Genomic DNA, 27,172 nt, shown 5'->3' with positions numbered 1-27,172 from the left:
TTAAAATATATTTAGATTTGTTTAACACTTATTTGGTAACTAGATGATTCCATATGTGTTATTTCATTATGTAATGCCTAAACTATTATTATACAATGTATACAATTGTAAAAAATTACGAAAAACCCATGAATGAGTAGGTGTGTCCAAACTTTTGACTGGTACTGTAGGTTGGAAAATTCACACACATGTACTGTAGGTAGTGAATTTGACCATATTGCTGTCCTGTCTGGTCCTTCGAAATGTAAGAAGTACTTTTAGTTCAGGGAAAATGAATGGGAGTAAAAAGTACATATTTTTTTAGGAATGTAGTGGTGTAAAAGTTGCACACACACACACAAACTCATTAATGGCCGAAGCCTTCACAGTTCTCATGGGATGGCACCATTAATTCTCACTTCTCTCTTCGAGAAACAACTTGTAACACAACAAACAGAAATATTCAGCTGGAAATGAAATGAATAGGGACCAATGTATGATGAGAGTTTCACTTAGGGCCAGTTTCCCTGACACAGATGAACGAAACTCCTGGATTAAAAACAACTATCAATGGAGAATCTCCATTTAAAGAATGCATTAGTCCAGGACTAGACTTAATCTGTGCTCAGGAAACCAGTCACTAATGTAACACCACCATTTAAATAAGGGCTTCATTCACTACATTGGCCTAAACTGAGAGGCCTGTGTTCCCAGGTCTGAATCAGTTCCTGGTTAGTGGGGAAGAAAGAAAACTAGCAGTGGGAGCAAGGACTGGATTTGAGAATGAGGCACTAAGAGAAACAGGGGGGTGTGTAGAGGTAGAGGAAAGGGAGGTGGAGAGGGAGAGGAAGAGCGAGGGAGAGAGGTGGGAAACAGGAGGGACGGAGAGAGGTAAAGGAAGAGAGAGGGAGAGAAGTAAGAATCCTTCTCCAGCTCATCCACTGATTGTTTCTCTCTTGTCTCCCCAGCTCCATCAATCACAGTTAGAGGACCAGAATAAACAGGGAGGAAGTCATGCAATCCCTCAGTAACTCTCTCTCTTTCTCCCTCGCTCTCCTCATTTGCTCTACCTCTTTATCTCTCTTTCTAAAAATGGTTCCCTCACACTCTCACTTTTTCTCTCTTCTTCTCCCACTCTCCTCTCCTCCGCCATTCTCTATTTTTCTCTCTCTCTCATACAACAATGTTTATTCATGTTATGTTGCAGGCAGAAATATGTTACAGTGTGAAACCAAAACAAAAATTCTCGCTGCACTGGAAGAATGTTATCTTGAACTGGTTAATCAGTGGCCCATGTGTGTGTGTACCGTATGTGTTTGTGTGTGAGTCCTTTGAAGAAAATGAAAGTTACTGAGATAATGATTGACTTTTAAAAGGCCATAGTTGACTGACCCCTTCACTCTCTCTAGCTGATGCTATTCAAAACTCTCAAACTTGTGTATGATTAATTCACAACTAAATATGTTATGCATGAAAAAAAAAAGACTAAGACAAACATCTGAAGAGGAGAGGAGCTATAGGAGGAGGACTGGCTCATTGTAATGTCTGAAACGGAATAGAGTCAAGCATGTGGTTTACATATGTTTAATGTGTTTGATACTGTTCCTTTTATTCCATTCCAGCCATTACAATGAGTCCATCCTCCTATAGCTCCTCCCACCAGCCTCCTCTGATTTGCGTGTGTGCTTGTCTAGGCCAGATAGGGGTAATGGTGCCACTGATGTGGGACGGTCGGCTGCTATGTTTAAAGAAGTGGAGCACTACCTCCTCGACTCTCGCTGTCCGCAGGCTTCACCTGGATAGGCCTGTTCATCTGGAGAGGGAGAGAGAGAGATTGAGAATAGAGAGGGTAGGAGGGAAAGAGAAAGAAAGAAAGTAAGGAAGAGAAGACAGACGAGAGAGAGAGAGAGGGAGAGGGAGATGTTAGGATTGCTTACCTAACAAGAAAATAAAGCTGCACACCATTTCCTAAATGTCATTGACAGCGTTGGCAAATAAGTAACAATACTTGTAAATATGTTTTGAGATGTAATTGTGTAGGTTGGGAGAGAAGGACAACCTTTGAGATTTGATAGTACAGGTTCAGTCATTTAGAGAGAGGGATGAAGGATGGAAAGAGAAAGGGAGAGGATGTGTGCAAGCTCTGTTCAAGTACATTGCAGTTCACCCGGGCCTCATTACAGAGACCTGTACATTTGAATAATTCTGACTAGGTCTAACTTTCTGCCTGTCTGCTTGTCGCTCTGTCCATCTAATCTAGACACCCAGTTCTCATATAAGGCCTTGTCACCCTTTTCCATTCCTCTTTCCATTCCCCCTACACTCCTCCTTTACATTCCTCATTTCATTCCTAGTTTACACCCATTATTTTATTCCTCCTTTACACTCCTCCTTTGCACTTCTAATTTCATTCCTCCTTTACACTCTTACTTTTCACCCCTCATTTCCTTTCTCCTTTACAGTCATCATTCCATTCCTCCACTGCCTGTCTGTCAATTCTGGCTGCTTTCCCACTGCTCTCCGGCTCAGTAATACATGCAAGCCACAAAATGCTCGAGCCAATCAATTTTTAATAATGCCAATCGCCACACTGCCAGGAGGGAAGCGGAGAGAAGGGGGGAGTAATAGAGAGAGGGGAGAGAGGGAGTGAGGGAGGGAGAGGGAAGCAGAGAAGGGGGGGAGTGAGAACAAGAAGGAGAGGGAGACTGGGGAGAGCTTGAACGATGTGCCACATAGGGAAAAGAAGTGTGTGTGTGTGTGCGTGCGTTATCAGGTAGTGTATGAAAGGATGTATGCTTCATGGTTCTGCAATTCTTCCACTTTGTTGCATTTACAATGTACAGACTAACCAAAACACTGCTGAGTGCTACACCTTAATGAATTAAATCAGTGGTTAGTGGACTAGGCAGCACTCTGGATGAGATGGAGCTCAATAAAGCCATGTTTTGCTCTAAAGTAAACGACCAGTAAACTACTAGAGGCTGACAATATTAGGGGAACACTTTGGTATATTACTGTCTTTTTACCATCTCTTCCTCAGTGTAAAAGGTCCAGGTCTGCTAAATCTCCCAATGCACTATAACACTCCTTCTTTTAAGGCCCAGTCCCCCATTCTCCCTCCTCATTCATCACCAGTAAATGTTTTTAATGTGTTTTGATGCATTATTTATATCACTCTGGCTGATGATATTGAGAGAGATAGAGAGTGAAAGAGAGAGGGGGGTGTGGAGAGAGGGCTATTGGGAAAGGGTGGTGGAGAGACTGAAAGACAGCGAGAGAGAGAGAGCAAAGAGAGAAAAAGGGCTAGGAGTGACAGAGAAATAAGTGGGACTAACAGAAGTCACAGCTAGATGGTAGCATTGAGCAACATTATGCATCACGCACAACAGCCTACAACTCTCTACCTCCCCATTATACACTTCCCTGAGACAGAAAATACTATCTCCACCTCAAATTCACACAAAGGAGCACCATTAAACGCACCCACATTCACACGCATGTACAAACATACACTCAGGCACTCATACACATTTGCACATCCACCCACGGTGTCTTAGTGAGAAACAGACTTCTTACTGTTTTCTTGTGAGTTGAGAATTCTATGCTTCAGTCATCACACACACACACACACACACACCAACAACACCTTGCCCAGGAACATGTTCCTCCTCCTGCTACACACACAGAGCTCAGCCCATTGTTGCTCCAGTGCTGCAGCAGCTCTGTTAGTTTGGCCTTGCAGAACACATGAGATACAATCAGTCCGCTGGTGTTGCGCACGCACACACACACAGACACTTCTCTCCCCCTTTCCCCTATGTGGCACATCGTTCCAGCTCTCCCCAGTCTCCCTCTCCTCTCACACAATCACACACACGTTCAATGTAACATCGATAGGTTAAGGCTACATGATACTCGGATTTTGCTACAACCTAACCAAGAAATGAAAGTTTATAACACAGGTTGAAAGACAAATAAGAGTAATCAAGGTGACAGACACATTCAATACCGCCTTGTACACTCTTACCTGCATCTAGCTGATCTCGGGTGTAAACATTAGTCTAAAACAAAAGTTTCTATTGGATAAATTCAGAGTGGTCCCTCCTTGTTCCATTTGCTTCCGTTTAAGAAATGTTTTGCAACAGAATCGGTGGAATGAATACATCCGTGATCACCGCACACACACAGGCACACACTGCATCATTACTTTGCTTCTTGTATATTTGCGCTCTCCTCCCTTTTGCTATCTATGACCAGGTGCAAAAATCTCTGAGCCAAACCACTACACAACCTGTGACCATATTAAAGTTAGTAAACAAACTAGAACTAACGCGTTAGTACCAATAAGGCAATCCATGTGTACAATCACGCAGTACAGTGTACAGAAAGCTGTTTAGCAGTCTCACCGGAGGGCCCCGATGGCAATAAATTAATAAAACCGAAAGCTTACCTTGACTTGGAAAAGTTGCCGTGTTGTATAGCCTTAGTCAGCTAACATAAAAAGCATTCCTCTCTGGTTTAGTCAGGCTGTTGAGTAGGCTAAATTAGCTGCATTAAGCTTAAAGTAAGTGAAAGGTAAACTAAGAAAAAGAAAAAAAAGAAAAAAAAATGAAATACAGCTAGCTCTCTCAGCTGCTTGTCCTTATTGTTTTGAAGAAAATAATTTGTTCAAAATATTTCAACTATTGTATTTCTCGCTCTTTGAGTCAACTACTCAGCTTACTTTATGCACTACAGTGTAAGCTAGCTGTAGCTTGTGCTTTCAGTAATAGATTAATTCACTGACACTTTGATTGGATGGACAAGATGTTAGTTCACAATGCAAGAGCTCTGATAGGTTGGAGGACGTCCTCCGGAAGTCATCATAATAACTTTGGAAGTCTTTGGAAGGGGGTGAGAACCATGAGCCTCCTAGGTTTTGTATTGAAGTCAATGTTCCAGAGGAGGACGGAAAATAGCTGTCCTCTGGCTACACCATGGTGCTAGCCTAGAGGGGGCTGTTGAAGCTACAGTAGACGTTAAAATAAAACGTTATTGGTCACATACACGTATTTGGCAGATGTTATTTCAGGTGTAACGAAATGCTTGTGTTCCTAGCTCCAACAGTGCAGTAGTATCTAACAATTCACAACAATACACAAATCTAAAAGTAAAAGAATGGAATTAAGAAATATATAAATATTAGGATGAGCAATGTCAGAGTGGCATTGACCACAATAAGGTAGAATAGAATACAGTAAATACATATAAGATGGGTAAAGCAGTATGTAAACATTACTAAAGTGACTAGTGTTCCATTATTAAAGTGGCCAGTGATTCCATGTCTATGTACATAGGGCAGCAGCCTCTAAGGTGTAGGGTTGAGTAACCGGGTGGTAGCCTGTTAGTGATGGCTATTTAACAGTCAGATTGACTGTTGAACAGGCTGTGGCTCAGGTGGTTGATGTACTTGTTGATCTTTTTGGCCTTCCTATGACATCGGGTGCTGTAGGTGTCCTACAGGGCAGACAGTGTGCTCCCGGTGATGTGTTGGGCAGACCGCACCAACCTTTGGAGAGCCCTGCGGTTGCAGGCGGTGCAGTTGCCGTACCAGGCGGTGATACAGCCCGACAGGAAGCTCTCAATTGTGCATCTGTAAAAGTTTGTGAGGGTCTTAGGGCCTCCTGAGGTTGAAGAGGTGCTGTTGCGCCGTCTTCACCACACTGTCTGTATGGTTGGACCATTTCAGATTGTCAGTGATGTTTACGCCGATGAACACGTTATCCACTGCGGTCCCGTCGATGTGGATAGGGGCGTGCTCCCTCTGCTGTTTCACGATCAGCATTCATGATCAGAATTCATTGCAAAACAGTGTTTTTTAATCAGGTATTTAGTATAGTTTTATCTAAAAATGTTAACTTTTTATTTGTTTTTATTCACTGTAGGATGGTCCTCCCCTTCCTTTTCTGAGGAGCCTCCACTGACACACAGACAACTGTGTTTTAATCATAGCAATAAGATAAAAGTGAATCACATTGAGGAGAAAGTCTAACACTGGAGGAGAGGTCATTTCCTCAACAAAATGAGAGAGCACTGCTTGAAATTCTTAGTGAGAATGAGACTTGCTTTACTTTCATATTCCTTCCTCAGATAGTAGCAGTAGTCTTTTGTTACAGTCTTCAATTTAACTGGTGTTTACTTAGAAATTGCATAGTGTTGCATAATGTTATAACTACTATTTGATACTTTAACATAACATACAATTGTATTGGCCATCAAAAAAAAAATGTATTTTTGCTCTGTTTAATTCCAAACCTCACAGATACCACACACACTGTGGTGACAATTTACCAATTGAATTGACTAAGAAATAAATAAATACAGCCAGAAAGTATCAATTGTTACTGTTGTTTTCTAACTACTATCTGTGCCAGGATTGTAAAGTAAAGTGTTAACAATTCTCCCTTCCTCTCACACCCCTCCTCACTATAGTAAGACAGGACAAGTCCTTTTCTTTCACGTCTCATACATATGGGAGAGGAGAGAACAATTCTTCAAGACCTAGTTGTTTGGCCATGTATTGAGTAGCAAGTCAGTCACATGGGAGGAAGCAAAACAAATGCTAAATAAAAAACCATCAAGATGAATTATGAATTGGCACAATCTGTGCTTCTCTTGGCGACTCCTGCAGCCAGTCGGCTACTCTAACTGTGATATGGTCAGACGCTGCATCACTGATAAGAAGCCGTGCTGTTCAGGGTACACACACACACACACACACACACACACACACACACACACACACACACACACACACACACACACACACACACACACACACACACACACACACACACACACACACACACACACACACACACACACACACACACACACACACACACACACACACACACTTTATAATTAAGATTTTTAGCATTCGGTTTTCCGCCTGATCAATTTTAAAAAAAGACCCATGGTCATTTTCTTTTTCTTAAAGGCCCAGTGCTGTCAAAACCTTATTTTCCTGTGTTTTATATATATTTCCACAGGTTGGGATAATACTGTGAAATTGTGCAAATGATGATAATGCCCTTTCAGTGAAAGAGCTGTTTGAAAAGACCGCCTAAAATTCCAGGCTGTTATGGTGGGATGGAGTTTTGACCTGCCTGTTGACATCACCATGTGGTAAATTTGTTAACAGACCAATAAGAAAGAGTTTCAAAACCTCTCTGCCAATAACAGCTAGTTTACAGTTTTCATCAGACAGTCCTAGCTAAATGATTATCTTTGCTAAGAAGCTATTTAGTTTATTTTTGACTATTTTAATTGAAAACAATCACAGTAAGTTACTTAATTTTTATCAATAAATTATTTGATATTGAGATAAAAACATCTGCATTGTATGTTTAAATTATTTAGAGTTCACAGCCTGCAATCCTTCACAATTAATTTCCTTGACAGTCCTTCCCTCTTTCTAGAATACATTCATCTTAAAAGGACTCACATGAAATAATACTGGGTGTCAAGGCACAAGCAGTTTTAAATGCTAGGCAGAAAAAAAGACTGGGAAAATCTCAAGCAATCACGTCTTCTGTGGCTGATTTCGCTTTGTCTCCATCAGCTATGTGTTCAGCAGGCTACAGACTAGAGCTTCACTCCTCTTCCCACATCCTTTCTTTCAACTGTTTCACACCAATCTATCTCAATCTCTTGTCCTGTTCATGTCTTCTCTCTTTCTTGTCAAGTTACAGTTTGTCGATAGCTTAAGCAACTAGAGACCATTTACAGGGGACCATTCAAATAAATATACATACAAAATATACATATTTTAAATATACAGTACATTTGCCTTTCATTTTGTCTGTCTGACAAAAAAATGCATCAGAGTTTGTGACAACAGCAGTTCATTTAGCCTTCAAACACATTTGAAATGCAACCAGTATCATATTACAGTTAGATAATAATAGAACGTACAGATGTGTTGTTTGTTGAGAATAACTCTGCAACACGCATGGATTGCTTTTATGCAAGCTGTTGATATCTCGTATGTAATACATGATCTGATGAAACACAGGCACATGAACACACACACTGATCGCTATATAATTAGACATACAGTATGCAGGCAATCAACAGCCTCTGACGTTTACATGGTGATTATAGGAGACACTATAAAAAGAGAGGGTCTATATAAGAAAGGCAGAAGGTGGTGGAGTGGGAGAAGAAGAAGAGGGAGGAGGAGAGGAGAAGAAGGAGGAGGAGAGGAGAAGAAGGAGAGGGAGGAGGTGAGGAGAAGAAGGAGAGGGAGGAGGAGAAGGAAGGAGAGGGAGGAGGAGAATGAAGGAGAGGGAAGAGGAGAAGGAAGGAGAGGGAGGAGGAGAAGGAAGGAGAGGGAGGAGGAGAAGGAAGGAGAGGGAGGAGGAGAAGGAAGGAAGGGAGGAGAAGGAAGGAGGAGAAGGAAGGAAGGGAGGAGGAGAAGGAGGAGAGGGAGAGGGAGGAGGAGAGGAGAGGTAGGAGGAGAGGAAGGAGGACAGGGAGGAGAGGAAGAGGGAGGAGAAGAAGGAGAGGGAGTAAGAAGGGAGAAGCAGGACGAGAGGAAGAAAGGGAGGAAGGAGAGGAGGAGGAGAGGGAGGAGGAGGAGGAGGAGAGGGAGGAGGAGGAGGAGAAGGAAGGAAGGGAAGATGGGGAAGGAAGGGAGGAGAGAGAGAGGGAGGACAGGGAGATGAGGGGGTGAGGAGGAGAAGGAGAGGAGAGGGAGGATGAGTAGAGGGAGGAAGAGAAGGTGAGGAAGGAGAAGGAGAGGGAGAGAAGGCGAGAGAGGAGAAGAAGGAGAGGGAGGATGAGAGGGAGAGGTAGGAGGAGAGGAAGGAGGACAGGGAGGAGAGGGAGAGGGAGGAGAAGAAGGAGAGGGAGTAAGAAGGGAGAAGCAGGAGGAGAGGAAGAAAGGGAGGAGGGAGAGGAGGAGGAGAGGGAGGAGGAGGAGGAGGAGGAGGAGAGGGAGGAGAAGAGGGAGGAGGACAGGGAGGAGGACAGGGAGGGGGAGAAGAAGGAGGGAGAAGGAGAGCAGACAGAGAATAAGACAGAAGGGAAATTGGTGGGCAAAAGGTTAAGGGCAAAAAGAGGTGTTTATGTGCACGTGTGCCTGTGTGTGAGAGAGAGAGAAAGAGAGGGAGAGGGTGTTGAGTATTTCCTTAGCCTCTTTCTAAACCCACTGCAACAGAATGCATAGGCTTTGCAGCGTAGATTAGGTGACACGAGAAAGCCATAAATTCTCCTTTCTTTCCCCAGAAGTGGACATAAATCAAGCTACAGCAGCAGCAGCGTGCCATCACTGGATTTGCTTTTACTTATCTAATGAATAAGAAATGAAAAACAAGTTCAAAAGCTGTCAGATTTGGAACTTGGCAAAATCTCTCTTTTTCCTCTGTCTAGTGGTCACTGAGGTAGAGAGAGTGGGCTTTAGTTAATTTGGGTATTTCTGTATTGTGTTGTCATCCAAAGCATTCCCTGCACACACACACACACACCAACACTTCACATTTTCTCAGTCTCTCGCTCTCTCTCACAAACACACAAGCACATACACATCCTCTCTCTTTCTCTCCTGTCTCCTCTCTGTGGTAGTGTGAGGAGCAGTACAAGGGCATGGTGACTGACAGTCCAGTACCACACCCTCCATTCGCTCACTCTAACATCCAGAGACAGAGAGAGAGACAACTGTGTGTCGGGGTTGTAGTGTGTGGGCGGCAGGAAGCCTAGAGGTTTAGAGCATTGGGCCAGTAACCGAAAGGTCAGTGGTTCAAAGCCGAATAGGTGAAAAATCGGTTTATGTGTCCTTGAGCAAGGCACTTAACCCTAATTGTTCCAGTAAGTCACTCTGGATAAGAGAGTCTGCTAAATGATCAACATTTAAAGATATATAATAGCAAAACAGGTATTTTAACAGGTTTTTGGAATCCTGGATGCCGAGTTATTCACCACAATCCCTGGGTAATGCCTGTTAACAGTTCCATTTGAATTATCAATGTGCATCCACTGTCTCACAGGCAATATATAAACTTAATCTACCAATAAGGTGCCATCCATGTCAAGAATGACAGAGTAACGCCTGCAAGAGTTATGTAATGTTCAACCTCCATCTCTCTCTTAACTCCCTGACCCTGGACCATTGGCACCTTTGGAGAGTGGGGGGGATGCATAGTTCTATAATTTAGACTGACTTATCTTTCTCTCCCTCTCCTCTTTGCTCTCTCTCGCTCTTTTTCTTTCTCCCTCTCCGTCTCCTTCTCTCTCCCCCCCCCCCCCCCCCCCCCTCCTCCAGTCCTGGAGACAGAATGCTGAAGTGTTACTTTCAGAAAGGGAGGGCAGATCTGAGGCCTAGGACCGTAGGGACAATTTACGGCTGTAAGTAATCTCTATAGCAGGGAACTTCCTTCTCTCTGGCTGGAGTAAACACAATTATGCATGGATACACACATGCACACAGTCATGATTAAGTGCGTGCACACACGCAACAGTATGCAACAAAGAGATCAGACACACATGATAATACACTTCTCAAACTCCTCACTAAAACCAAGCATCCTGAGACATACACAAACACCTGCACACAGACAGCCCAGACACAGACTCATGACTGCTCTCACCCTTCTCTCTCCCTGGCTGATTTAATACAGAGCATGGAGGAGGAGGGGAGTGTCATACTGACAAATCTGCCTGTAATGCTTTGACTAAGAAACAACAGTGATTCTTTCAGTAAGCCATCACCATCCGCTCAAACTTCAGAGGATAACTATAGGTGAGAAATTTCCCTCTCCCACACATCAAACACTCTCATTACCATAATACTTTTGCAATTGAATCACTGTAATTTAGTCTGTGTTGAAAGCAACTCACAGAGACTCTCTTTAAGAGTGTGGAACTTTGTTGTTCCCTTAGAAAAGGTCCTCCACCCTTGGAAAGTGTCAAGGACAGACAAGTGCATCTGTCAATCACACTTCTCTATCTCTCATCTGCTCTTTTTCCACTTCCCACATTCCTGCCTTTATTCAATTCCACTGCTTCAGCTATTCACCCCTCTAACAACAGGGCTCCTTAATGAGCAGCACACCACTGTCTTCTCAGTCCCACATAAGAATGATTAGAATCATTTTAAAACTTCAATCATTCCAAATGCAATACCTGAGACAGAGAATGAGAAAGAAAAGAGACAGAGGAGGACGCTGGCACCGCTGAAATTAAACCGGCAGCTCCTAATTTGCCCTTTGAACAAAGCTGAAATATGTCTGTCCCCCCCAAGGTAGGATGTAACGTTAGCAGGCCCACCACCACTTCCCTCCCTGCATCTTAATTTACTAAATTGACTTGGACTTCGTTTGTGGACACCTTCGGAGGACTTGGCGAGGCCTGCCAAAGAAAGGAAAGGAAAGGGAGAAAAGTATCTTAGTCTGTGTCCAAAATAGAACCCCTTTCTCTATATAGTGCACTACCTTTTACCAAGGCTCATAGGACCCTTAAATTGCATCCGTCAATATCTCTACAACGTCTAGCATGTCTACAGAGGGAGGGAACGTTATCAGAATGCAAAGCTCCAGGATTGGTCCGATCCGGTGCATTTATAATGAACCCTGGGAAAAGTCAAAGGTCAAACCTTCTCTCACTCTGAAGTATACTACTAATTCCAATATGTTAGACATTCTTGCATTCCCTTAACTGAACTATCGACTTAATTCCATTGTAAATGCTAACAAATACATAGAAAAGTCAGATAAACATTATTTTCTGCTCAAGATGGTTATACTGTAAGACTAGAGAAAATATAACAAAATAATCACAATCTCCATTGTTTGGTACCCCGTGTGAGAATTACTTACATTTGACATAATTTTAATCAATTGGAGGTGTACCTGGGGATACATTTCAAGGCCTACCTTCAAACTCAGTGCCTATTTGCTTGACATCATGAATGAATCAAAAGAAAAGAAAGAAGAAAGAGCTCAGGAAAAAATAAATTGTTGACCTCCACAAGTCTGGTTCATCCTTGGGAGCAATTTCCAAATGACTGAAGGTACTACGTTCATCTGTACAAACAATAGTACGCAAGTATAAACACCATGGGACCACGCAGCCGTCATACCGCTCAGGAAGGAGACGCGTTCTGTCGCCTAGAGATGAAGGTACTTTGGTGCGAAAAGGGCAAATCAATCCCAGAAGAACAGCAAAGGACCTTGTGAGGATGCTGGAGGAAACTGTTACAAATGTATCTATATCCACAGTAAAACGAGTACTTTATCGACATAACCTGAAAGCCCCCTCAGTTTTGCATCTGCACATGGGGACAAAGATCGTACTTTTTGGAGAAATGTCCTCTGGTCTGATGAAACAAAAATAGAACTGTTTGGCCATAATGACCAGTGTAATGTTTGGAGGAAAAAGGGGGAGGCTTGCAAGCCGAAGAACACCATCCCAAACCGTGAAGCACGAGGGTAGCAGCATCATGTTGTGGGGGTGTGATTTGCTGCAGGAGGGAATGGTGCTCTTCAAAAAGTAGATGGCATCATGAGGAATAAAAATGATGTGGATATATTGAAGCAACATCTCAAGACAGGTCAGATCAGTCAGGAAGTTAAAGCTTGGTTGGAAATGGGTCTTCCAAATGGACAATGACCCCAAGCATAATTCCAAAGTTGTGGCAAAATGGCTTAAGGACAACAAAGTCAAGGTATTGCAGCGGCCATCACAAAGCACTCACCTCAATCCTATAGAAAATTTGTGGGCAGAACTGAAAAAGCGTGTGCGAGCAAGGAGGCCTACAAACCTGACTCAGTTACACCAGCTCTGTCAGGAGGAATGGGCCAAATTTCACCCAACTTATTGTGGGAAGCTTGTGGAAGGCTACTCGAAACGTTTGAAGTTAATAATATAATTAATATAATTAATAATAATTGAGTGTATGTAAACTGTATGTAAAAAGACCCACTGGGAATTGTGTGCCCCCCCGCATTGTGTTCCCCCCTCCAAACCCTCTTTTTACGCTGCTGCTACTCTGTTTATCATATATGCATAGTCACATTAACTATACATTCATGTACATACCACCTCAACTAGGCCGACCAACCAGTGCCCCCGCACATTGGCTAACCGGTCTATCTGCATTGTGTCCCACCCACCACCCGCAAACCCCTCTTTTACGCTACTGCCACTCTCTGTTCATCATATATGCATTGTCACTTTAACCATATCTACATGTACATACTACCTCAATCAGCCTGACTAACCGGTGTCTGTATGTAGCCTCGCTACTTTTATAGCCACGCTGCTGTACAGTATATAGCCTGTCTTTTTACTGTTGTTTTATGTCTTTACCTACCTATTACTCACCTAATACCTTTTTTGCACTATTGGTTAGAGCCTGTAAGTAAGCATTTCCCTGTAAGGTTGTATTCAGCGCACGTAACAAATAGACTTTGATTTGATTTGAATATGATGAAAGAAATACAATTTTAAACAAATCATTCTCTACTATTATTCTGACATTTCACATTCTTAAAAGAAAGTGGTGATCCTAACTGACCTAAAACAGGGAATTTTTACTAGGATTAAATGTCAGGAATTGTGAAAAACTGAGTTTAAATGTATTTGGCTAAGGTGTATGTAAACTTCCGACTTCAACTGTACATAGCTGGTGCCCAGTGTGAGGATTACTTAGATTTGTGTGTATTCGGTAGTTGTTGTGGAATTGTTAGATTACATGTTAGATATTGCTGCCCGGTCAGAACTAGAAGCACAAGCATTTCATTACACTTGCAATAACATCTGCTAACCATGTGTATGTAACCAATGCGATTTGAGTTGATTTGACTTACATAGCTGGTGCCCAGTGTGAGGATTACTTACATAGCTGATGCCCAGTGTGAGGATTACTTACATAGCTGATACCCAGTGTGAGGATTACTTACATAGCTGATACCCAGTGTGAGGATTACTTACATAGCTGATACCCAGTGTGAGGATTACTTACATAGCTGATACCCAGTGTGAGGATTACTTACATAGCTGATACCCAGTGTGAGGATTACTTACATAGCTGATACCCAGTGTGAGGATTACTTACATAGCTGATACCCAGTGTGAGGATTACTTACATAGCTGTAAGTAATTAGTGTGAGTGTCAGGATTACTTACATAGCTGATGCCCAGTGTGAGGATTACTTACATAGCTGTAAGTAATCAGTGTGAGTGTCAGGATTACTTACATAGCTGATACCCAGTGTGAGGATTACTTACATAGCTGTAAGTAATCAGTGTGAGTGTCAGGATTACTTACATAGCTGATGCCCAGTGTGAGGATTACTTACATAGCTGATGCCCAGTGTGAGGATTACTTACATAGCTGATGCCCAGTGTCAGGATTACTTACATAGCTGATACCCAGTGTGAGGATTACTTACATAGCTGATACCCAGTGTGAGGATTACTTACATAGCTGTAAGTAATCAGTGTGAGTGTCAGGATTACTTACATAGCTGGTGCCCAGTGTGAGGATTACTTACATAGCTGGTGCCCAGTGTGAGGATTACTTACATAGCTGATACCCAGTGTGAGGATTACTTACATAGCTGATGCCCAGTGTGAGGATTACTTACATAGCTGGTGCCCAGTGTGAGGATTACTTACATAGCTGATACCCAGTGTGAGGATTACTTACATAGCTGATACCCAGTGTGAGGATTACTTACATAGCTGATACCCAGTGTGAGGATTACTTACATAGCTGATGCCCAGTGTGAGGATTACTTACATAGCTGTAAGTAATCAGTGTGAGTGTCAGGATTACTTACATAGCTGATACCCAGTGTGAGGATTACTTACATAGCTGTAAGTAATCAGTGTGAGTGTCAGGATTACTTACATAGCTGATACCCAGTGTGAGGATTACTTACATAGCTGATGCCCAGTGTGAGGATTACTTACATAGCTGATGCCCAGTGTGAGGATTACTTACATAGCTGATACCCAGTGTGAGGATTACTTACATAGCTGATGCCCAGTGTGAGGATTACTTACATAGCTGATGCCCAGTGTGAGGATTACTTACATAGCTGTAAGTAATCAGTGTGAGTGTCAGGATTACTTACATAGCTGATACCCAGTGTGAGGATTACTTACATAGCTGATGCCCAGTGCGAGGATTACTTACATAGCTGATGCCCAGTGTGAGGATTACTTACATAGCTGATACCCAGTGTGAGGATTACTTACATAGCTGATAACCAGTGTGAGGATTACTTACATAGCTGATGCCCAGTGTGAGGATTACTTACATAGCTGATGCCCAGTGTCAGGATTACTTACATAGCTGATACCCAGTGTGAGGATTACTTACACAGCTGATGCCCAGTGTGAGGATTACTTACATAGCTGATGCCCAGTGTGAGGATTACTTACATAGCTGGTGCCCAGTGTGAGGATTACTTACATAGCTGATACCCAGTGTGAGGATTACTTACATAGCTGATGCCCAGTGTGAGGATTACTTACATAGCTGTAAGTAATCAGTGTGAGTGTCAGGATTACTTACATAGCTGGTGCCCAGTGTGAGGATTACTTACATAGCTGGTGCCCAGTGTGAGGATTACTTACAGAGCTGATACCCAGTGTGAGGATTACTTACATAGCTGATACCCAGTGTGAGGATTATTTACATACCTGATGCCCAGTGTGAGGATTACTTACATAGCTGATACCCAGTGTGAGGATTACTTACATAGCTGATACCCAGTGTGAGGATTACTTACATAGCTGATGCCCAGTGTGAGGATTACTTACATAGCTGATACCCAGTGTGAGGATTACTTACATAGCTGATACCCAGTGTGAGGATTACTTACATAGCTGATACCCAGTGTGAGGATTACTTACATAGCTGATGCCCAGTGTGAGGATTACTTACATTGTTGATGCCCAGTGTGAGGATTACTTACACAGCTGATGTCCAGTGTGAAGATTCTCTATCGTAAGGTGCTTTAGGAGGACGTAGTATAACTTCTCCTAGAATAATAACGCATTGCCTGCATCCCAAATGACACACCTTTACCGTGTGTAACAGCATAGCTTCCTTCCCTCTCCTCGCCCCGAACCAGGGATCCTCTGCACACATCAACAACAGCCACCCTCGAAGCATCATTACCCATCCCGCCACAAAAGCCATGGCCCTTGCAGAGCAATGGGAACCACTGCTTCAAGGTCTCAGAGAGAGTGACTCACCGTTTGAAACGCTGTTAGCGCGCACCACCGCTAACTAGCTAGCCATTTCACATCGGTTACACGTGCACTATTTTTGTCAAAAGAGGTGCACTATATGGACCAAAGTGCCATTTGGGAACCAGACTTAATCTCAGTATTTGGCATACATTTTTGTTGAGCAACTGTTACTGTTTCATACTCTATGAATAACTTAAATCGGTTATAAAAGGTAGTTGTATTTATTTTCAGGCATTGTATTATTCTTATGACTAACAGTAGGTTACAAGTCAGGTTCTTTAAATTATGTGCGTCCATCTTTTTTGCCATATACAGTATCTAACCTAACCATGTATCTGGCTTAAGGCCAACGGAACATTTTCTCTGGATTTCTCTTTTTCATAGGACGTTGGTCAGAAGTAGTGCACTACATAGGGAATATGGTGCCATTATGGACATATTCCCAGTCTCTTCATCCTGGTAGAGAAGAAGCCTTTGATGGCCCATGGGACTGGCCTGTCAGACTCAGAGAATGTCCTGCTGGGGCTGCTTCTCAGATGGGTTTTTCCATCTCTCTCCCTGGGGGTCCCGCACACGACTTACCCAGTGAAACAAAAATCAATGGCTTAATGATCCAAAATGGGTAATAGAATGAAAAGAGAAGCCCTAAAACAACAACATGTATTTTGACAGGGGCCACACTGTCCCGGGCCACAGTGTGTGGGTGGTGGTTGTGTGGGACTGTGTTAAGTGTATGTGGGAGAGAGTGTGAGTTCACCCTGGCTTAGTGGCGCAAAACATATTGATTTATCGAATGCCTGTTACACCCACAAACCTCTCTCTCTCTTGCTCTCTAGCCATGCCCGCTGTACAGGCTCATGGGACTTGAGACTGTAGTGGGGATTGGGAAGGCAAGGCAAGGCAAGGCAAGGCAACGCTGGGGTAGGGAAGCCGGGGGATGTGAAGGCGGTGGAAGATGAGGGAAGGTCCATCTCCCAGTTGACTCCCCTAGATTTATGAACTTGGCCAAAATCTTGACCTATCTGCAAGGTGAGATTTATAAGCGTCTTAAAAGGAGGTTGCGTAGGGTGCCAGACCTCCTGTCCCACCATTGATGGCAGGGGTGGGGGCAGCTGTACTTTGTGATTAGCAGACATGTTGTAGTTTAAGATATACTCCAAGGCGGCTCCAATTGCAAGATCAAAACTATATCATCATATCCTACAATACAAACCGATGTCTCATATGACCGAGTATACTGCAGTGCAATACAAACTCAAAGAGGTAGCACCTTTTCGGATCGTACGTTAGAAACGTTCTCAACAAACCCACAGCAATCAAAGCACTGTCTAAGACAAAATGGAAATGCAGACCTAACACACCACACGGAAGCATTGACAAGGCCTTGAACATTAGAACAAAGTGTATATGACCTCCAACAAGACCTGAGATGTGTTTATCTGTGATCCTTAAGATACTGTGACAACATCAAACCCACGATGAGAATCTGCTCTCGACACAACCAAAACATGTTGAAGTCATTGATTTATCCCCTAGGTTGATTATGATTCATACCAGTATATCCCATGTTACCACACTATCCTCAACCCAGTGCCTCCATAAATTATAAAGGGAGTGAAATACGAGTCCCATTTGAAAGCACTTCATCTCTCCCTCCCTCGGCGACTCAACACATGTAACATTTGGTACAGCTTTGTCCCTTTTAGAGGGGGAGGTGCACATGTACGAGAAACAAAACAATATTGAATCGCAGACAGAAATAATCACTGAGCGAAAAGAGAAATCCACCAGGACAGAAATTGCAAAGTCAGTGAGAGGTGGAGTGGGCCTTCCATGCAACCCTGGTTGTCATGACGACTTGTTATCCCGCACGCTCTCCCAGAGGCAGCGGAATCAGGAGGGGAGGGCAGCGGGGACCGAACGCTATTCTTAAACACACAGCAACAGGCAAATGAAATTACAGACCCAGGGTGAGCCAGGCCGAATCAAATAAAGCAGGGGACCTGTCGGAAGCCTGCCAGTCACCTGCAACAGCACACCCAGGAACTGAGCTCTATTTATCTCTCATGGGGCACTGAAGGACCCCTAATCCTGGGGAGGGGGTCAAGGGAGGTGGGAGAATGCTAACACCAACAATGGTAATGAGAAAGGTTATAGTTGTCTATTTCACATCAGACATGTCATGCGTTTAACATTCAAATGCAGTTCAACAATGAGCAGAAAGAAGTGCAGTTGTAAAAGGTTAACCAGTCTAAGCAACTGACTTCAGGGGTGTCCAGGGCTCTGGTAAGATGTAGTGCACTATATAGGGAATAGGGTGCCATTTATAACGAAATCAGTGGAGTAAAGGTGTTCCAGTGTAATGGAGATGTTCGGCGTGCTGAATGACTGACTCCAGATCAGTTTGGTCACAAAATAGTGGAGGTGTTTAAGCTAAGCGACTGACTTTAGTCTTTTCATCTCCTCTGGGGGTTAAGGAGACCGTCTGATTGGGTCTTGGCATGGTGCGACGCTAACACCAGCCAACTCTCTTACAAATTAGAGGACCTCTGATTACGTTAACACCAGCCAAATTTCACTGATTCAAATCACAATGCTCTAAAATGCTGCAAGACTAGCAAGGTCCACTTGAGGACACCCACTTCAAATCTCCTGAAAAAACAAGAGTGTAAAAGTAGCTAATTAAACATTATTACTATGGTTGAACTATACAACTCAAAACTTAACTAAATGATCCTATCTGTTTCTCTATAGCTCAGTTGGTAGATCATGGTGCTTGCCAGGATAGTGTGTTCGATTCCCACTATCCTGGCATTTGTATTTATTGAGGATACCCATTAGCTGCTGCCAATATTACAACATTACAATGTGCATGTGCCTGTGTTTGCATCTCTTTACAGGCTGCGCTGTTCCATAAGGTGTAGTTTCTGTTTTTAAATTGGATTTGAATGCTTGCTTGAGTTACTTGACGTGGAATACAGTTCCATGTAGTCATGGATCTACGTAAAATGTATGCATGCATGACTGTCAAGTCGCTTGGTATAAAAGCATCTGATAATACATATATAATATAATAGTATATGCTATTTATCTAGGTACCTTGCTTGAACCCACTCATTACATAAGATATGTAATTGACGATCGCTGACGTTGGTACACTACATAACCAAAAGTGTGGACACCTGCTCATCAAACATCTCATTCCAAAATCATGGGCATCAATATGGAGTTGGTCACCTTTTGCTGCTATAACAGCCTCAACTCTTCTGGTAAGGCTTTCCACTAGATGTTGGAACATTGCTGCAGGGACTTGCTTCCATTCAGCCACAAGAGCATTAGTTAGCACTGATGTTGGGCGATTAGGCCTGGCTCGCAGTCAGCATTCCAATTCATCCCAAAGGTGTTCGATGTGGTTTGACCTCAAGGCTCTTTGCAAGGCAGTCAAATTATTCCACACTGATCTCGACAAACCATTTCTGTAGGGACCTCGCTTTGTGCACGGGGGCATTGTCATGCTGAAACAGAAAAGGGCCTTCTCCAGGCTCTGTCGTAACCGGCCGCAACCGGGAGGTCCGTGGGGCGACGCACAATTGGTCTAGCATCGTCCGGGTTAGGGAGGGGTTGGCCGGTAGGGAGATCCTTGTCTCATCGCGCACCAGTGACTCCTGTGGCGGGTCGGGCGCAGTGCGCGCTAACCAAGGTTGCCAGGTGCACGGTGTTTCCTCCGACACATTGGTGCGGCTGGCTTCCGGGTTGGATGTGCGCTGTGTTAAGAAGCAGTGCGGCTTGGTTGTGTTGTGTATCGGAGGAGGCATAACTTAACCTTCATCTCTACGGAGCCCGTACGGGAGTTGCAGCGATGAGACAAGATAGTAGCTACTAAAACAATTGGATACCACGAAATTGGGGAGAAAACGGGGTAAAATTCAAAACAACAAAACAAAGGGCCTTCCCCAAGCTGTTGCCACAAAGTTGGAAGCACAGAATCTTCTAGAATGTCATTGTATGCTGTAGTGTTAAGATTTCCCTTCACTGGAATGAAGGGGCCTAGCCCGAAACATGAAAAACAGCCCAAGACCATTATTCCTCCACCAAACTTTACAGTTAGCACTATACATGGGGCGGCAGGGTAGCCTAGTGGTTAGAGCATTGGACTAGTAACCGAAAGGTTGCAAGTTCAAATCCCCAAGCTGACAATGTACAAATCTGTAGTTCTGCCCCTGAACAGACAGCCGCTGTTCCTAGGCCGTCATTGAAAATAAGAATTTGTTCTTAACTGACTTGCCTAGTTAAATAAAGGTTAAAATAAATAAATAAATAATAATAAATACATTGGGGCATGTAGTGTTCTCCTTGCATCTGCCAAACCCAAATTTGTCCGTCGGACTGCCAGATGGTGAAGTGTGATGCATCACTCCAGAGAATGTGTTTCCACAGTTCTTGTGCTGAAGTTGCTTCCAGAGACAGTTTGGAAATCGGTAGTGAGTGTTGCAACCGAGGACAGATGATTTTTACGCGCTTCAGCACTTGGCGGTTCCGTTCTGTGAGCTTGTGTGGCCTACCACTTCACGGCTGAGTCATTGTTGCTTCTTGACATTTCCACTTCACAATAACAGCCGTTACATTTGATCAAGGCAGCTCTAGCAGGGCAGAAATTTGACTGACTTGGAAAGGTGGCATTCTATGACTGTGACACATTGAAAGTAAATGTAAGGCCATTCTATTGCCATTGTTCGTCAATGGAGATTGCTGGCTGTGTGCTCGATTTTATATACCTGTTAACGGGTTTGGCTGGAATAGCCAAATCCACTAATTTTAAGGGGTGTCCACATACCTTTGGCCATGTAGTGTATATCAAACGATATACCTAACCCTATTATGTTGCATGCAAGTGGAAAGCAGGCTAGCTCTGCCTAGCTTGTTAGCCAGCTGTAGTGATGCATCTGTCATGAATGTGTCAGATATGTTGACATAGACAGACATCCTTTAAATTGTCTGCTTATGACATCTGGAGCTAGGTTGTGTCAACTTCAAACAGTTTTATGACAAAGGGTTCAAGTGAACTAAAGCTTATGAGAGAGAAAAAAAATCAACTAGCTACCACACAGCACACTTTTGTCTTGTTAGCTTGTGAGAGAATGAAACCTTTAGCTGGATAATGGAAGAACATAGTGAACAGAACTCTGTTGCTATTTTACAGAGTTTCCTGATCTGAGGAAGGACAGGTGTTGAATTATATTATTTTAACTGGCATTCTGAAGTATACTTAATGGAGGAATTGTAATTAAGATTCTGGTGGAATATTTGCATTCCAAGTAGCACAATATTCCCTTTATAGTGCACTACTTTTGACCAGGGCACATAGGAGGAACTCAGAGGAGAGATAGCAAATAGGAGGAACTCAGAGGAGAGATAGCAAATAGGAGGAACTCAGAGGAGAGATAGCAAATAGAAGAGAGAACAGAGAGCGCAGTTCACAGAGAGAACAGAATGACACCAGATGATATGCATCTTAATAATGGAGAAAGAGAGGGAAATGAAGAGAGCACATTCTTTTTGGAATGGTTTTCATTCTCTGAGATAAAGGAGAAACACTGTCACAAGCTCTAAAACTTGGTAACAATGCTCTGACCTGAATACTCTTTCATATGGCTTAATAAGCAGCCATATGATAGAATGCTTATGTTTGATTTTAAGTCCCTGTTGCCCAGGTAACAGATAGGGAAACAGGTACTTCCTGGCACTTACTTTAATCGTTTGTTTAGCTACCTGGAGCCAAACAATACAAAATGGTGCTTGTTTAATGAATGAAATGTTTTATTTGACAGTCCTATGAGCTTCAAAATTAAAAAAGAGGCCTATATAAGTGTGTCATATGGAATGAGATCCTTATATTCCAACAGCCTTGGCTATAATTTCTTGGACCTGAGGGGCAAAGCTAGTGCCTGCTTCCCAAATGGCATCCTATGACCAGACTGGTCAAAAGTAGTGCACTATATAGGGAATAGGGTGCCATTATAGGGAATATGGTGCCATTTGGGATGCATACATACAATGGTTACAATGGAGACTAAGCTGACTAACAGCTTTCGTAACATTTCATCCAGATGAGTTCAACGGGTTCTCTTGGAAGCCTGCCTGGACAGAGTGTAAGCATGTGAGGTCTATGTGCCAACAAATATGAGAGCAGAGAGTCTGAACTGTCCTTGATGATGACCATAATGTATACAGGACTACAGGCAGAAAGCTAATGATAGGTATGAGAGCACATGACACTCTTCTACCCTACATCCCTTTTCTCACTAGCTGATCGGTAGATTATCTATCCCACTTCACTATTCAAGGCAGCTAGAGAAGGACTTGGCTGTGCCCTCTACCCTTTTCACTCTATTTCCCCTTCCTAAGAAAGGCTCCTCCCTGGCCCTGCTTCACTCTCTGGGGGCCATTCAAGGAGTTTTTGACCTGCCCCGCCCCACCCTAAAGGGTCGTTTTAGGATGCTTGGCCTTGCCCTGATCCCACCTCGCCACACACACACTCACACTCTCTCTCTCCCTGGTCTTTCCCCTCTCTAAAGGCTAGTTTTCTACTGCTAATAAGTAGGTGTAATTAATGGCTGGCCTTGGACTTGGCCCTGGCTCTCTGGTTCTGGCCGGGGGGGAGGAGGGCTGATCGCCTGGGCCTCTCTCCTTACCTCTCTCTTGTCATTCCTTTTTCAACAGAGACACATGTTGCTGAGGGATGGGAGGAAGAACCACACACAGGGAGCAGGAGAGGAAGGGGGAGTGAAGGAGAGGGGGAGGGTGAGAGAGGTACAGTGAGAGATAGAGGGAGAGAGTGGGGGAAGGAGAGGAGATAAAAGAAGATAGATATTGAGAGGTAGATGGAGAAAGGGGAGGGAGGTAGAGTCGAAGTAGAAAGGAGAGAAGGAGGAGAAAGGGAATGAGAAAGAACGAGGAGTAAATGAGGAGATAGAGAGGATGGGAAGACATGAGGGAGATATTAAGAGAGAGACGAAAACAGGAAGTCGGAAATAGCCAATAGCCAATAGCCAATAGCCAATAGCCAATTCTAGAGTAAGAGAAGGGGAGGGGGTGGCATAGGGTTACTATAGTACCACATGTAAAAATACCAGCAAAGCAGTGCCCACAAGACTGCAGTCTTCACACTGAGAAACCAATAAAATAGCAAAGGCGGGATGTGATCAGCAATATCTACTAACTCACTTCACCACACTGTGATCAAAAATGTCTACGGCTGTACAATAACTATTTACAGACTTAGCAACTGGCCACTCTCAAGTACACACTCTGGTAACTATGACTCATGACTCAATATCTATCCTTAGTACCTTATTCCCCGAGTCTCAAACCCACTCGTCTTCCCTTACCCAAGTTATTGTTGTCATAAATTGACACTACCGATTATAACAGATGCTAAAACATAATGTGCATGAAACATCCAGAAACAAAGCTAAATAAAACATGCTTCCTTATTACCAGAAATAGTCCGATTTTCAGAATGAAAACCTTCGTCGTCCCAGGGCTTCTCGCCAACAGCAATCTCATAACGTTGGTCTGGGGATGATCTAGTGGTTAGGGCCACTGCCTTCAAAGCACATAAACCACGTCGGCATGGGTTCAAATCTGGCCCACGCCCTTCTAACACAAACCCTCTTTCAACTTTCCTGTCTCTCTATTTCATTAAGAAAAATAATGAATCAACAGCAGCCCAATCAGAGGACAGCGCTAGCCATGTATGGCTAATTAGAAGGATTTAGTGTTGTGCATAATAAAGCTAAGCTAATAACTACACAATTATGAATCTTTAATATCATTATGGGGACATGAAGACAGTGCCACTGTGGTAATGACATGCAATTAGAGCACAATAGTTATCACCAGCATCAATAATTCAACATGGCCACATCTCAGCCCAGTTGCTGAGTGAGGATGACATCCAGCCATGAAAAAGAGAGGCTGAAGGAGATGGCTGGCTCTGTCCGGCACCCAAATGGTGATGGCTGATGCAATATAATTGGGCTGCCAGCAAATATATAATTAAATATGTTATTTGGGGGGCTAAGAATGTTCCAAGAACAAATGTTAAAATTCAAGCCGAATACTCTCAGAAATGAATTGGTTCTGGTCTCCAAAATGCTGTTAATGCTGATTTCATTTCCAGAACAGACCATGAGCCATGAGTTCTGAGATGGACTAAATGCTGTTGTTTTGTATTGGTATGATTGCAGTTTTGCCTTCCAGAAAAATGTTCACACAACGTTTCGGGAACATTCATGTCATATCCAAAATGGTAATGAAATGTATTGTAAAAGATTCCTAAATGTAAAAGGCAGAGAAAGGTTCCAGAGAGAAGCATTAGAGTGCCACACCCATTTCATCCTTGGTAGAAGTATACAGGACATAGCCAGCGACTCAATCCAAGGGCAACAGTATGTGCAGTATGCAACTCTAACGACCAAAGGCTATTTGAGTTGACGAGACATTTAGCCAGTTGAGGACAAAAATATGACTGTTGGATAAAATTGAGTTATTACACTAAAGGAAAGAGGGGAAAAACAGCCAAACTAAACACACTGACCTATAAAAACTGTTTAAACATCAATCAATCTAGTTAAAGATTAACAAAAAAATAATCAAAGGTTTAATTAAGGAATGTGAACATCTTCATAGAATTCAACTGCGATTCTCAACATCTGGGCTCCTTTGAAACCTGACAGCTTGCCTGCTGTTCAGAGAGCTGCCAGATAGTCTCAATGGTCCGCCCCATGTGTGAGACAGGCAGAACAAATGAATGAAAATCATAGTTCCAGGACCTCGGCGTGAAACAGAGAGAAAAGGGAGAGAGAAAGGGAAATAAAGACAGCGAGAAACAGATAGGAAGACAGAGATGAAGAGCGAGAAACTGAGAGTAAAAGGGAGAGAGAGGGTAAGAGAGAGATGGGAAGAGAGTGAAAGAGAGGGAGAGTGAGAAAAAGAGAAGTAAGAGAGAAACAGAGGGAGGGTGCAGGATAGCAGAGAATGGTGGTGCGTGTTAAATTAATCACAAACTTTAATGTAAAGTCATGAAAATTCATCAAACTTTAATGGAAAGTCATGATGTACCAAGATCAAGAGAAAGAAAACTAAAATAGAGAACTCCCTGAGAGAGAGATTGATAGAAAGAGAGAGAGCTGTAGAGATTGAGAGTAAGAGAAAGAGAGAGTAAGAGAGAGATGGGGGAAGAGAGAGCGAGAGAGAGTTGAAATGTCTTGATTCTTTTGGAACTTGTGTGAGTAATATTTACTTTTCACTTTATTGTTTATTTCAATTTTGTTTATCCATTTCACTTGCTTTGGCAATGTAAACATGTTGCCCATGCTAGTAAAGCCCCTTGAATTTAATTGAGAGAGAGCGAGGGAGATGAAAATGCTCTGACCAAAATATGTCTTTACTGTGGGCTCAGCACTCAATCTGTAAACAAACACACGTGCACACGGACACACATGCATAACCCTGCACATAACTGATGTTTGACTCTATCCTAACACTGATTTGGTATCAGGTCTCCCTACTCCTAAATCTCACTCTAACTATTACAGGCGTAAGAAAACTGTCCCTGGCTGGACCAGCCCTTAGGGGCCTAAAGCACTGACACCATCAACTCCTAGAGGTTGATGACTGATGGATGTTGGGAAAGTGAGAAAACAGTTAGTCCCTAGCTCGATCACTTCTGTTTGTCTAGTAGCAGGCACTTTCAATCAGGGCCACACAACACTCATATTTTACCTTTTTATTTAACTAGGCAAGTCAGTTAAGAACAAATTCTTATTTTCAATGACGGCCTAGGAACAGTGGGTTAACTGCCTGTTCAGGGACAGAACGACAGATTTGTACCTTGTCAGCTCAGGGATTTTGAACTTGCAACCTTCCGGTTACTAGTCCAACGCTCTAACCACTAGGCTACCCTGCCGCCCCATATATGTTTGCGAATGATCTAAAGATAGACGATCTATTGTAATTATATATTCCCCTGCAATGCTCATAGAGAAGGTGAAGTTAAGTACCTTTCCCAAGGGTGAGATAACATGGCCTCAGTGCTCCAACTTTTATTACAGCGAGTTGGTCAACACAGAATGGCTGATGTGTGTGTAATAACAGTGGTGGTGAATGAGGTGAGGTACCCTCCTGGAATGTAAAAGCATCTAGTGAAATTTGCTTTATACTTGAAATCTACTTTGGCCTAAAACACCCCAACTGCTTTTTTGACTGAGGTTAGTGATATTTAAAACAGTAGCAACACAGTAAACAGTGGTCACATTGCTGTCTACCTTTAACAAAAAATAGCACAAGTATAACTCTAACTGAAATGCCTCATAAGTGACTTGTTTCAGGAAACTGGGCGTATGTCGCACAGAAAAAGACAGGAACCTTAACTAGATGTGGCTGGGAGGTGGTTATAGCATTTTCACATGACCCATTTTCACATGACCCATCAATTTAGAAAAGTGTGTCTCATCTAATAATGATAAAATACACTTTCTGTTTTTGATATTGATACTGTCATGACATTGGCCTGGGGGATAGGTTTATGACAGTCATAAATACCTCTTCCCCCCTTTTTCTTCTCTCTACCCTACTGAGGTTACATTTAAAAAACCCTTGGTTAACATAGAGATGCTGGGAACTTCAGTAGGTGGGGGAAATGAACTAGATTCTGGTAATCCGAACAATCCCATCTACCAACTACGTTACTACAACGTATCCAATTGACAACCAGAGACATTCTTCAAAGGACAAAGGACTCGGTTTGACAACACGGTCTTCCATCTACCACCAACCTACTGAAGCGCAGCTCAGAGTAAATATTTATTGCATTTTCCTTTTCCAAATGGGCGGTAATTTAGAATGCATAAGATACTGTATTTAAGATAGCACAGCTTTTTCCCTT

At 43.0% G+C, this 27,172-nt stretch overlaps 1 protein-coding gene across 14 annotated transcripts in view; it reads right to left on the bottom strand.

The window, feature by feature from the left end:
- The window catches only part of LOC110529005 (CUGBP Elav-like family member 4), a 116,392-nt gene that overhangs the window by 24,801 nt on the left and 64,419 nt on the right, over positions 1 to 27,172 (bottom strand). For all 14 annotated transcript variants that reach the window (XM_036983885.2, XM_090241592.1, XM_090241596.1 and 11 more), the window contains exon 3: positions 1,744 to 1,792. In XM_036983885.2, coding sequence (XP_036839780.1) covers positions 1,744 to 1,792 — 49 coding nt within the window. The remainder of the gene's footprint in view (positions 1 to 1,743; positions 1,793 to 27,172) is intronic.

Source organism: Oncorhynchus mykiss, chromosome 7, assembly GCF_057628025.1.
Source record: "Oncorhynchus mykiss isolate SJ-2025 chromosome 7, ASM5762802v1, whole genome shotgun sequence".
Classification (NCBI taxonomy): Eukaryota; Metazoa; Chordata; class Actinopteri; order Salmoniformes; family Salmonidae; genus Oncorhynchus; species Oncorhynchus mykiss.
This window is presented reverse-complemented; position numbering and strand designations above follow the sequence as displayed.